The 13830-nt window shown below is 35.4% G+C and overlaps 2 protein-coding genes across 4 annotated transcripts; both read left to right on the top strand.

Moving 5' to 3' along the window:
• The first annotated feature begins 1281 nt into the window (after positions 1-1281).
• gnrh2 (gonadotropin-releasing hormone 2) lies at positions 1282-3825 on the top strand. Its single transcript, XM_084137620.1, has 4 exons — positions 1282-1687; positions 1935-2074; positions 3339-3422; positions 3546-3825. Exons 2-4 carry the CDS (start codon positions 1937-1939, stop codon positions 3582-3584), a joined length of 261 nt encoding a protein of 86 aa, XP_083993746.1. The 5' UTR covers positions 1282-1687; positions 1935-1936; the 3' UTR covers positions 3585-3825.
• A 1427-nt stretch (positions 3826-5252) lies between these two features.
• LOC311096778 (beta-1,3-galactosyl-O-glycosyl-glycoprotein beta-1,6-N-acetylglucosaminyltransferase 4-like) lies at positions 5253-11693 on the top strand. 3 transcript variants are annotated; one of them, XM_084136111.1, is made up of 4 exons: positions 5253-5579; positions 6006-6060; positions 9555-9654; positions 9753-11693. In XM_084136111.1, exon 4 carries the CDS (start codon positions 9754-9756, stop codon positions 11014-11016), a length of 1263 nt encoding a protein of 420 aa, XP_083992237.1. In that variant the 5' UTR covers positions 5253-5579; positions 6006-6060; positions 9555-9654; position 9753; the 3' UTR covers positions 11017-11693. The 3 variants fall into 3 exon arrangements, with proteins under 3 accessions (XP_083992237.1, XP_083992236.1, XP_083992235.1); XM_084136110.1 differs by lacking the exon at positions 5253-5579 and adding an exon at positions 5593-5873; XM_084136109.1 differs by lacking the exon at positions 5253-5579 and adding an exon at positions 5593-5919.
• Positions 11694-13830: the final 2137 nt, after the last annotated feature.

Here is a 13830-nt window from a genome sequence, read left to right as displayed (position 1 = left end):
TAGGCTATATAATAACAACAATTCAGAAATCGAAGAATTGTAGAAATATTTACCTGGCAACGGAAACTAGGCTACACACAGCGCATAGAAAACTACACAGAATTACACACAGTAATTCACTGAATATTTTATGCATGTACAATAAATATCTACAATGATCAAATTTAAACAGCTGATGGCACAATTAATGTCTTAAAAATGTACCATGTCTTAAAAGATGACCTCAGAGAATAGCCTCTTTTGCTAGATACTGTTAAAAAATGTGGTGTCAATAAGATAAATTGTTATAGTTGTTTTGTTATTTGTTTTTGTCGGAAACTAAAACTTTATTTATTAAGGATGTATTCAATTGATCAAAACACAGTAAAGACATGTATCGTGATTTCAATTGCTTTCAACATTGATAATAATCAATCTAAATAATGTTTATTGAGCACCAAATCAGCATGCAATGATTTCTGAAGGATCATGTGACACTGAAGACTGGAGTAATGATGCTGAAAATTCAGCTTTGCCATCACATAAATAAATTACATTTTAAAATATGTTAAAAGAGAATTTAATTATTTTTTAATAATATTTCATATTATTTTGTTTTTTATTTTTGAACAATTCAATGCAGGTTTGGTCATAAGAGACAAATTCAAAAATATCACGACCCCAAACTTTTTTTTCTTTTTGCATGATCTTTGTATATATATATATATATATATATATATATATATATATATATATATATATATATATACATATATATACATATATATATATATATATACATATATATATACATATATATATATATATATATATATACATATATATACATATATATATATGTATATATATGTATATATATGTATATATATACATATATATATACATATATATATATATATATATATATATATATATATATATATATATATATATATATATATATATATATACATATATTGTATATAATATAATAGTATTATATAATAGTAATAATAGTAATAATAGTATTATGTATAATAAATAAATAGTAAGTATATTAAATAAAATGAAGAGTATTTTTTTTTTTTAAATGAAATCCTAAATTAATATAAATAGCCTAATATACAGTAATTCAATAAATAAAAAATATAAAACAAATATAATGATTTCCCTAGTGCTTAGCCATTTTTTCTCTTTTCTTTAATTAGCACTTCTGCACACTTGGTCGTGACACTTTTTTTTATAGCTGCTGGATAGCTTCAAATTACGCAGATGAGATGTAGTTGCATGTTTCTGGGCGTAACTCATGTGTACATTGACGTGTGTATTTCTTTTTTTTTTTTGTGAGACGGGACGCTGGGGTCAACAGTGTTTGAAGATGATAATTGGCATTGTGCTCATCTTCCACATGCTCTCCTCCCAATGGAACCACAATGAGCAAAGTGTTTGAGGACTAGGGAGGTCAGAGTGTGTGTGAGTCTGTTTTTAGACAGGGAGGGGAGATCTGGTGTGGAACATAAATTGTGAGGAAGAGGAGGAGGAAGACTCCAGAGAATGAGTTGCAGGCGCATCTCAGAAGCTCTGTGATTGAACAGAACCTTTCACTTGAGGGAAAGCAGACCATATCAGGTTCACCAAGACCAGGACTTCACAGTAGAGGAACTACTAGAGAAGACACTTCAAGAGAAGACGTGCCAATAGATAAAAGGTATGAACAGTGTTTAAACTTGTTTAGTTGTGATTGAAAAATTGATTTAGTTGTTATTGATGTATTGACAGTAATTCGGAGTAATCCATTGTGCTTTGTTGTCTTTTAAAGATCATCATCATGTTGTCTAGAGCTTTTCAGTCAATGTTTTGACTGGCTGATAAACCTAGACCTGATTGACTGTTAAATGTGTCAGTGCAGTCATTGCTCACTCTTTTTGTGTGATAAACCTGTCCTCTTCCCTCAGTTATGGTGCACATCTGCAGGCTGCTTGTGCTGATGGGGATGTTGCTGTGTCTAAGTGCCCAGTTTGCCAGCTCTCAGCACTGGTCTCATGGCTGGTACCCTGGAGGAAAGCGAGAGATAGACATTTACGATACATCAGAGGTGTGTGAATATTACTAAAGAAAGTACAAGACAGTTAGAAAAGCATGGTCTTGTTGTGATGTGGCACACAATGTAAAATTCTTCATAATTTCTAATGAAAAACCATTAGTTGACTGATTGGTTATCATGTGGTAAGTTGCTTTTTTCATATACTGTGAGGAGTTAGGTTTAAAAGGGGAAAAAATATACATTTTTATTTTATTATAATTTTTTTTAAAGTAATTTACTGTAAAATGTTTTTTTTTTTGAAGTATTAATTTACACTAAAGATCTATATCATTTATTTTTTTTAATCAACATTTATTTTTACAGTGAATTGGTTATGATTCTGTAATGTTTAAAAAAGTCTCTTATGCATTATGATTTATTTGATTGAAAAATACTGGGGAAAAAAACAGTAATATGTGAAACATTATTACAAGTAAAATAATGTTTTTTCCATTTTTCCATTTTAATATGCAGTTTATTTCTGTGATTCGCATCTGTCTTCAGTCGCCAGTGTCACATGATTCTCCAGAAATCATTCTAATATCCTGATTTGCTGCTCAATTTCGTATTATCAATGTTAAAAACGGTTATGATGCCTAATATTCTTTTTCTAGCTCTAATACTTAATATACAGCATTTATTTGACATATAAAATGCTGGTAACATTATAAATGTTGTCACTGCCACTTTTGAGCAATTTAAAGCATCCTTGCTGAATAAAAGTATTCATTTATTTCAAGAAAGAAAAAAAAATCTTACTGACCTCAAACTTTTAAACTGAGGTGTATGTTTATTCGTATTACTACATTGTTAATTAATGGGTAACAATTTACAATAAGGTTTATTTGTTAACATGAATTGATGTATTAACATGACCTAACCATGAGCAATATTTGTTACTGTATTGTTAATCTTTGTTAATGTTAGTTAATAAAAATACAGCTGTTCATTGTTTGTTCGTGCTAGTTCACAGCATTAACCATTGTTAACAAATACAACTTTTTAATAATTTTAATAATGTATTAGTAAATGTTGAAATGAACATGAACAAAGATTAATAAATGCTGTACATGTGCAGTTCATTATTAGTTCATAATAAGTTAACTAATGAAACCTTATTGTAAAGTGTTACCAATGAATTGCATTATTTTAGTGTCACGTTTCTAACCCTGATGGGATTGAGAGTTTGTGTGGAAGCTTAGCCTTTGTTTAAGGAAAGACATATTTTGATGAACTTTAAGTCATCACATTGCCTTCTATTTTACTTTAAAATCAGGTTTCAGGGGAAATTAAACTATGTGAGGCAGGAAAATGCAGCTACCTGAGACCCCAGGGAAGAAACATTCTGAAGACAATACTGGTGGGTATACAGCTCTACTTTTGGCTTGATTTATATATATATTTTTGCATAAGCTAGACATTACAGAATATATTGAGTATTTCTCTAAGACATGATTAAGACATGTTTCAATGGCTTTAACAGTTGGATGCCCTCATACGGGATTTCCATAAGAGAAAGTGACACCAAGATGACTCATCAGCCCTTGTCCAAAGAAACAAGCTTTCCAGCAAACACATTAGACCTGCATTTACATCCAAACATATGAATATACTTTTTTTTTTCTGTGATTTATTTTTATTTATTTTTTATGTTCTACATTTTGTTCTGTTTGTGAGTAAACCTACTGCCAGCATTATGTAACCATTTGCAGCAGTTCCTACAATAAAGGCTTTATTTTGGTATTTTGTTTTAATTGTTCAGTGTCTTTTTTGTATTAGTTCTAGGTACGCTCACAGAATTTGTACAAGACAGTTGTTTCTAAACAACTGTGTGTGTGTGTGTGTATGTTGTGTTTTATATATCAAAAAATAACTGGTATCAACTGCAAAAAAAGTGGCAAACATCTTTATTTATTTAGGGAAATAATGTTTATTAGAGTTTGCAAATTAATATATATGTTTTATTTTATTATATTTTAAAATATGTTAGTATATTAAATATACATTATATTATATATTATATATAAATACATAAAAAGTTAAAGTGTATATATATATATATATATATTATATATAAAAAGTTAAAGTATATATATATATATATATATATATATATATCTTATTGTGTTTTAATTTTTACATTTTAAAGTTAAATAGTAAAGTAAAATATATATCGTTTGATTCGGCAGTATTATTGTTTAGCCACCAGATGGCGTAAATGGACATACTTATCAAAATGTATAAGGCCCACGAATAATCAAGTTAAAATTGACATTCTTGTTAAAACTAAAATCAATGTCATGCAAGCCAATATGATAATTATGTAATAAAGCATGTGCTGTCAAATGAAAATGCAAGACCAGTTGATGGCTCTTTTGGTACAGAATATAAATCAGGTTTTACAGTAGAAAGGAAATGACCAAGACAATGTAACTCGTGATTTCTAAATAAACACATCTCTTGAGCCTGGTATGAGGAGATAGAGAAGATTTGCAGGCGAGAGAGAGAGAGAGAGAGAGAGAGAGAGAGAGACAGAGAGAGAGAGAGAGAGAGAGAGAGAGAGAGAGACAGACAGAGAGAGAGAGAGAGAGAGAGAGAGAGAGAGAGAGAGAGAGAGAGAGAGAGAGAGAGAGAGAGAGAGAGAGAGAGAGAGGACATGATGCTGGATGTTTTGACTGAGCTTTCAACCTTCTTCGGCTCTAAAGGGGAACTTGTCTGGATCAGTGGATTTCTCTCTTGTTTTCGTAACAAATTAGCTCATGTGACTGACTGAAAACTGAAATTAACAGGAAGTCACTGTGGCAAGCCCACAACTTTCATGTATGCACAAACTTGTGTGTGTGGTTCAGGTATAGGCTATACCCGAATACCAGACATTTTTTATCTTTGATCTTGGTTCCTGTGTGTGTGTGTGACAGAGGGGATAGAATATACAGTTTGTATAGTATAAAAATCATATATATGGAGTGTGTGTGTGTGTGTGTGTGTGTGTGTGTGTGTGTGTGTGTGTGTGTGTGTGTGTGTGTGTGTGTGTGTGTGTCGTCAATAAAAACACAACTATTAACAATGAGGATGAAGTTGGTCAAAATAGTCACAGTATTTCCCTTATTATTTATTATGTAAATTGATATTATTTCCACCATTTGGCCCATAACATGTTGCACATCCTCTGGGTTTAACAAATCCAAATACATCGTCCCACTGCCACCAGATGTAAAGTAATACATCAACAACAGTTTTAAAAAAAAAGGAAAAAAAGTCAATACTGAAACTGTTTAGCTTGGCAAAATACTTTGTGTATTCCCCCACATTTTTTGTCACGCATGGAGGCTAGTTAATGAAGTAGCCTAAGCCATATGTGGTTAGGCTACAGTAGGAGGGACGTGAAAACAATCCCACTCGACATGAACTGCTCAAACTCTTCGAACATCACTTTTTATTTCTCATGCATTAACTCCGCCATAAGCAAAAACAGATGTGTGATAGTCATTTGATAGCTTGCATTCTTGCGAAAGAGGTGAGTTAAGGCAAAATACTTTATTGGCTGGATATTTTCCAGCTTACTGAATGCAGTTTATAGATAAGGCATAAACTGTCTTTGGGCAAAACGTATCAAAGATAAATGTTATTTATTTATAATATCAACATCATGTCTTAATATGGCAATGGACTTTTCTGAACTCAGTGTATCTCATCGTTCGAGAATGTATTGCTGTATGTCTGGGTGTGTTTAAAATAGATTTGAAATAGGGAAGCAGTGTGTGTCTGCCAGTAGGCTATCAGCAAACCGAGTGGATTTTGCAACATGCATGTACTTAGCCTATACTTTTCTCTGGGCTGCACTGTCTTGGATTTAAGTAAATCCTTTGTTAAGTTTGTCATCTGTCGATGTGGAATTAACATTTTATTATTATTATTATTATTATTATTATTATTTCACCAGAACTACAGCTCCAGAATCTCACTTCCATGTTTGCGGAGGACGTCGATGTAACATAGTAAGTTTCACTAATGTTATAACTTAGTCAAATCCGTTTCTGTAGAACACTAATAACGTTTCATGTAAATACATTTACTATTAAGCATTTATAAATAACCCAGCAAACACATTTACGTTGTGGCAACGTCTCTGGCACGTTGTATTTCTGCTATGGCAACGTCGCTGTCTACGTGCTCGCAACATTGTAACAACGTAGAATTGTAAGACGTGACAGGGCTGTAGCAACGTTGCTGCGCGACATTCAGCAACTGAGAGACGACATTCTGACAATATTTTTATATGGTGTATTTTGTTAGATAATTATACTTTTTATCGTTTATTGTTTATCTATATTATTATTTAATGGGGCTATCAACACCTGCAAGTGTAGCCTACACTTTGAAGAGTAAAAATGACAGAAGGTTTCGTTAATTCAACTTTATTAAAACTGCATATAATCAAATTGCACTTCCAAAAGTCATACATTTGTGGAAAAAAAAAAAAAAAGAAATAAAGGAATATACAAATTTATTTTAAGTATAATAAATAAAACATAAAAAGAAAAGGCAGATCAGAACATTTAAAGAACAAAACCGGGTCTGTATGGCGGACAGTAGCCGAAAGCAGGTGTCACCGGGGAAACATCCACAAATTCAGAGGAGCAAAGAAACGAATGAGACTAAATAGCGGAAAAATCAAACGAAAAACTAAACAGTGCGAGCGATGCTACATTAATCATATTATAATTAAAGTTGTAGGTTGTGTTTGATAGCTGAGGTAGGCTAAACGCAATAGGCTACTCACGTATCCTTGCTCGATGATGAATGAGAACACAATGAGCCCAACAACAGGTGGTTGGAATTTAAAAGACTGATTTTCGCGCTTCAGGGCAGTGACGAGTACATTATGTAGTCCAGTGGTTGTCAAGACAGCGTTGGTACAACCTTAAGCAATGGCCCTGAACGGTGGTTTAATACCAACATTGTGACAACGCTGTAACAACCTTCACCACACAACGTAGTTATAGCAACCTTTTGGCCATGTTGTTAAAACGTTGTTAGAAGGTTGGCTACGTTGTGCCAACGTTTCAATAGGCCTTTATATATGATATCTATGGCCTAGGCTACTTGTAATAAACTTGTAAGTGTACTATTTCAATAGGCTACTGCTTGGGACTAAATTGGCCCCCTTTTAGTATATAAAAGTAAACGTTTAAGTGTAGCCTACTATAAGTGTAAGAGTAGTAAACTACTTAGTTTACTATTTTAATACAAATAGTGCATTTTTTAGTTTATGAAAGTACACACTGAAGTGTAGGCCTACTCTCAGTAAACTACTAGTTTAGTAGTTTATACTGCAAGTATACTTTTAAGTTTTCTTTAAGTGAACATAACATTATTATTTTTGCACTTGCTACTAAAATTACTACTATGTTCAAATGTAGATATTATTTTTTATACTTGAAAAATACCTTTAACTGTACTTTAATTTTTAAAACATTTTATTAGCTTCATGCATCCTTTTTTATCAACACTTGAATGTCGTTAATTTTCATAAAGAAAGGCAACATTTTAAACAAAAAAGTTCAGACTATGCCTTAATCTGATTCAGTGATCAAAACACAGATGGATTAGATCGAGTCCAACACCCCCAAAGCTTCACAGTCGTTTTCTCTTCATGGGTTACGCTTCATTTAATTTGGTAATATTAAGCAGTTTTGATTTACACGCTGTTTAATGTTTGATGATCACGTTATTTTATATCACTTGTTTCAGCTTCTTCTTCTCCTGTGTTTTGTCATAGCGCCCCATATTGTATAACAGTGAAAACATGGATAGCTGGAAAATTCAGCCAATGGGGAAAAGTAGAATTAGAGTAAATTCCTATCCACTACATTCAACACTCCACGTCCATAACCACTTTCAAAACTTACTTAAAAACTCATCTTTTCAGACAGGCTTACTCTCTTTAATTTTTAATTTGCCGTAATGACCCCACCCTTTCTCTTGTTCTTTTATTATTAATAGTATTATCATGTTATTTTATTGCCTTTTTTTATTGCTTGTTTTATGGATTGAGTGTTTTATTGTTGATTTTGTAAGGTGACCTTGAGTGTTGAGAAAGGCGCCCATAAATAAAATGCATTATTATTATTATTATTATGTACACTAGCAGTGGACTAGCCTACACAAAAATTCCGATACGCAGAATTAGAAACATATCTGTTTTATATCAATATTCTAATCAATATTTTCAAACAATGTAAGTTTCATAAGACTGTATATGAAAAACTATGTAAAAAAAAAAAGTATATTTAATAGGCTACTGTACTGTACTGTCAAGTCTTTTACTTTTTACAGTTGTCACATGAAACCAAGTTTCATTGACCAAGTCTTAATTATTGCTGTTGTTTCAGTGCAGTGTGTGACACCTAAAGCTGCTCTTGCAGTTCAGCCTTCACAGTCTGCTGTGTCATATGAGCATTAGAGATTAATCGGAGGGCACGGAGGCGCCCGCGCGTGAATTGAAGCGCGTCTCATAAATTAACCGAAACTCAGAGTCTACTTGCCTCACAGTCAGACATGTCTACTTTTAAACAGAACAATTCAAAACGAAAGAAAACATACTGCTCTCTGGATAGAAAGAAAATACAGAACAAACAGAGTAATGCGCATGCGTCCATCCCACGAATGTACAGTCTTCTTCTACCATATTCTCATTATTAGCCGCTTTTCCACTGGCCAGCACGATCACAGAGACCGAAATCATGCCTTGCGGCACTCCTGCTAAACCTGTCCTACACATGCTTTTACTGGACTATGTCACACAATACAAAGGTACACCAGCAAGAGGGAGATGAATGAAATAAATCGCCATACAAATATATCAGAAGCTGTCATTTAGTCGTTATTTACAAACTTGGACACCACACGCGGCTATTGACTGACCACGAACATGTAATAACTTAGGCATTTTTCATTCGTTAATGTCTCGCGGTCTGGCTGTTTTTTCCCCGGTTTTTTTTTTTTGAACAATTAAATTTTGGGCTAAAAGTGTGTTGTAATGCAAGCGTCACTGAACATGTACCAAGTAAAATATTACTGAAAATTGATTAGTAATGCCTTACACTACTGCGTTACAACAAAAAGTAATAAGTTACTGTAATACATTACTTTTGTAACGCGTTACTCCCAACACTGATGCTCATTTACATGCTTTGTTAAACCTCAATGTAAATCCCTCCCCCTAAATGTCTATAAATTTGCAAGGCAACTGTCTTGAGTTAGACTTGGAAGAACACTACAGACGACACACAGCGAAGATCCCAATAAATCACTTCTGCTTATCCCAACGTCTCCTGGTCTTGCGTCGATGAAAGAAAACTTTCCAACACTGGTTGTGAGAATATGAAATCCATTCAACCTGGATATATGTATAACACTCTTCAATCATTCTGGAAAATTTGAAGACTTGAAGCTTAAGTTTTAATATTTATTATTTTTATGGCAACAGGTGGCACTGCTCATGCTCACCAAACTCAGGGTCATGTTCACTCAGAGGATATTTCCAATGCTGAGCAAGTTTCATCTTAATACCTCAAAGCATTGCAAAGGTATGACCACACTTCCTATATAGCATATACACAAGATCAAATTCATTGGTTAAAGTTGCATGAATTTTACTAACATGGGCTTTCATTTCTCTCTACAGAATGAGAAGTTTTTGGCTTCACCTCAAACTGAGAACTGCCATATTTATCTTTGTAACACTAGTACTTATTATATGTTTTTTTACGATCATTTTTTCAAGAGTAAATAAAGGCAGAGGACAGAAAACTAGAGTTTCTGAGAGGCCACGGCTTATGGTACAATATGGCATTAATTGCACAGCAATATATGAAATGGAACCAGTGGAAGTGGGCAAAACTTTAGCCATCCGCAAGCAAAAAATCTACGTATCAGCAACTGACCAGACTATCGCTGATGCCACCTCTAGTTGTGATCAGATTGCGACGCACGGCTATGATGCGATTCAAGGCACTGAATTTGAGCGTGAATTTCCTCTTGCTTACTCTTTGGTTGTTCACCAGGATGCAGCTCTTGTGGAGCGGATACTCAGGGCTATTTATATGCCGCATAACATATATTGCATACATTATGATCTGAAGTCCTCAGCTGACTTTATTTCAGCAATGAAAGGTCTGGCCCGCTGCATCCCCAACGTCTTCATTGCCTCTAAACTGGAGAGGGTGCAGTATGCAGGCATCTCACGACTCAAAGCGGATCTGAATTGCCTGTCTGACCTGCTAGATTCTGAGGTAAAGTGGAAGTATGTCATCAATCTGTGTGGTCAGGACTTTCCACTGCGGACAAACGCTGAGCTGGTGTCGGATCTAAAGGAGTTGAAAGGCAGGAACATGGTGGAGAGCAAGCGGCCTGAAGGAAAGAAATGGCGCTGGAGTGTTCATCATATCCTGAAAAATGACAATTCTGAGTACTATGAAACACCAGTCACCACTTCTGAGGAGAAATCTCCACCACCTTACAACATTGAAATGTTTGTGGGCAGTGCATACTTTACTCTCTCAAGGGAATTTGTGGTTTTTGTAAACTGTAGTTTCCTAGCCAGGGATTTCTTGGCTTGGTCTGAGGACACATACTCGCCTGACGAACATTTCTGGGCGACTCTGGTTCGTGTGCCTGGAGTACCAGGTGAGGTGCCAAGATCTGATCCTGAAATCTCAGAACTGATAAGTAAAACTCGCCTAGTGAAGTGGTCATATTTAGAAGAGAATCTTTACCCACCGTGCACTGGAGACCATGTGCGAGAAGTGTGTATTTATGGTGCTGCTGAGCTCAGGTGGCTCCTAAACTACGGCCACTGGTTTGCTAATAAAGTAGATCCAAAAGTGGATCCTGTTCTTATGGAATGTTTAGAAGAGATACTTTTAAGTAAGCGTCCAAAACTGCAGTGAAATTATCTTATTTTTATACTGTTGAGACTTTTGCATTGGTGAATTTTTTTTAGATATTGTAATTTATACCCCCAAATAAATTAGAGCTTGACTAATTTTGCATGTTGCAGTTTCTCATCTTGCGGTTTTGAAGGCTTGTGATCCGGCATATTCTACTGGGACCCCAGCGATCCAGACACCTAAAATAAATAGCTCTTCAACATTCAGAAAATGTGCTTGACTATCATTCGATGAATAACTGATATCAACAGAAAGTAAATGCTAAAGAATTTCCTTTGGTAAAATAAAAAAAGCTTTCACTTCTCCTTTTTTTCCAGATACATTTTTTTTTTTTTGCACAGTGGGTGTACAATCACCAACTTTTATTTTTTAATTCCTTTTAGTGATGCACGATATATCTGTCACTGTTGTGTTCTGTTTAGTTTGTTTTTTGTATCGGACTTGTCTTCACTGTCATCATTAGTTCAGTTGTATCACCTGTGTCTAGTTAATCATCATCATCTACATCACCTGTGTTCAGTTAATCAGTGTATTTAGTTCCTTCTGTTCAGTCAGTCTCTGTCTGTCCTTGTCTGAGTCACGTCTAGGTATAGTCATAGTTACGTCTCGTTTGGTGTATGTAAACCTTCTGCCTGTATGTGCCTATCTGAGAGAGTTAGTAAAATGTATGTATTGGAGCCATTGGTCTCTTTGTCTTTTTCAACCTACACCACACCCTGACAATATCGGCCACCATATCGGTTTTCGGCCTATATATGTTCATTTTTAATGTTATCATCCCAATAAGAAAATGTGTCTAATATATTAAAGTTGATAAATAATGGATTATTTCCTTCAGCTGAGACACTTCAGATGCACACTGTTCGCCATGATAGTTTTGAATTGATTGAAATATGATTGGAATCACTTCAAAAAGAAAAATACAGTTAAGTGCAACATGTCAAGGAAGTCTGTCATATACAGTGGGGAGAACAAGTATTTGATACACTGCCGATTTTGCAGGTTTTCCCACTTACAAAGCATGTAGAAGTCTGTAATTTTTATCATGGGTACTCTTCAACTGTGAGTGACGGAATCTAAAACAAAAATCCAGAAAATCATATTGTATGATTTTTAAGTAATTAATTTGCATTTTATTGCATGACATAAGTATTTGATACATCAGAAAAGCAGAACTTAATATTTGGTACAGAAACCTTTGTTTGCAATTACAGAGATCATACGTTTCCTGTAGTTCTTGACCAGGTTTGCACACACTGCAGCAGGGATTTTGGCCCCCTCCTCCATACAGACCTTCTCCAGATCCTTCAGGTTTCGGGGCTGTCGCTGGCAATACGGACTTTCAGCTCCCTCCAAAGATTTTCTATTGGGTTCAGGTCTGGAGACTGGCTAGGCCACTCCAGGACCTTGAGATGCTTCTTACGGAGCCACTCCTTAGTTGCCCTGGCTGTGTGTTTCGGGTCGTTGTCATGCTGGAAGACCCAGCCATGACCCATCTTCAATGCTCTTACTGAGGGAAGGAGGTTGTTGGCCAAGATCTCGCGATACATGGCCCCATCCATCCTCCCCTCAATACGGTGCAGTCGTCCTGTCCCCTATGCAGAAAAGCATCCCCAAAGAATGATGTTTCCACCTCCATACTTCACAGTTGGGATGGTGTTCTTGGGTTGTACTCATCCTTCTTCTTCCTCCAAACACGGCGAGTGGAGTTTAGACCAAAAAGCTCTATTTTTGACTCATCAGACCACATGACCTTCTCCCATTCCTCCTCTGGATCATCCAGATGGTCATTGGCAAACTTCAGACGGGCTTGGACATGCGCTGGCTTGAGCAGGGGGACCTTGCGTGCGCTGCAGGATTTTAATCCATGACGGCGTAGTGTGTTACTAATGGTTTTCTTTGAGACTGTGGTCCCAGCTCTCTTCAGGTCATTGACCAGGTCCTACCGTGTAGTTCTGGGCTGATCCCTCACCTTCCTCATGATCATTGATGCCCCACGAGGTGAGATCTTGCATGGTGCCCCAGACCGAGGGAGATTGACCGTCATCTTGAACTTCTTCCGTTTTCTAATAATTGCGCCAACAGTTGTTGCCTTCTCACCAAGCTGCTTGCCTATTGTCCTGTAGCCCATCCCAGCCTTGTGCAGGTCTACAATTTTATCACTGATGTCCTTACACAGCTCTCTGGTCTTGGCCATTGTGGAGAGATTGGAGTCTGTTTGATTGAGTGTGTGGACAGGTGTCTTTTATACAGGTAATAAGTTCAAACAGGTGCAGTTAATACAGGTAATGGGTCTCATTCATGAAACATTCGTAAATATACGAGTAAATATGTGAGTGATTTGCGCGTAAAGAGACATTCCCGAAAATTCTTCTCCTGATTCACAAATACTTCGTAAACGTCAGATTTGATAGTGAAATGTGTGTGTGGGTTAATGAATTCCAATCACTCGTAAATGGGACGCGCGTGCACGCTCATTCTCAATTACCATAAATCCCGCCAATTAAAACCGACTGACAGCTATATATGGGCATCATATTATGACACGAAACGAAGGATTTCAACATGTCTTCTCAAAAGCGAATGCTATTGTATTATTACATGTATAATTTTGGAAGAAAAAAAAAAAAAAAGCGAATGAAGAAGAGAAATTTCTCAGATGCAGAAATTGAAGTTTTATTATCAGAAGTTCATTCAAAACGCCACATTTTATTTTCAAGCGTACATAGTGGCGTATCAGGTCCTAAAAAAAAAGGATTTTTTTAGGTAATAGGCTACATGCTTTAGGTAAAAATGCTTGGCAGCATATTACAG

The sequence above is a fragment of the Abramis brama genome (assembly GCF_963993115.1).
Source record: "Abramis brama genome assembly, chromosome: 15".
In the NCBI taxonomy this organism is placed as follows: Eukaryota; Metazoa; Chordata; class Actinopteri; order Cypriniformes; family Leuciscidae; genus Abramis; species Abramis brama.
Note: the sequence above shows the minus strand (reverse complement) of the source record. Positions and strands in the feature narration are given on the sequence as shown.

Coding starts and splice junctions, on each gene's coding strand:
- gnrh2 (XM_084137620.1), top strand. CDS start 1,937: ATGGTGCACATCTGCAGGCTGCTTGTGCTGATGGGGATGTTGCTGTGT. Junction 2,075..3,338: donor ACATTTACGATACATCAGAG/GTGTGTGAATAT, acceptor CTTTAAAATCAG/GTTTCAGGGGAAATTAAACT. Junction 3,423..3,545: donor ACATTCTGAAGACAATACTG/GTGGGTATACAG, acceptor TGGCTTTAACAG/TTGGATGCCCTCATACGGGA.
- LOC311096778 (XM_084136111.1), top strand. CDS start 9,754: ATGAGAAGTTTTTGGCTTCACCTCAAACTGAGAACTGCCATATTTATC.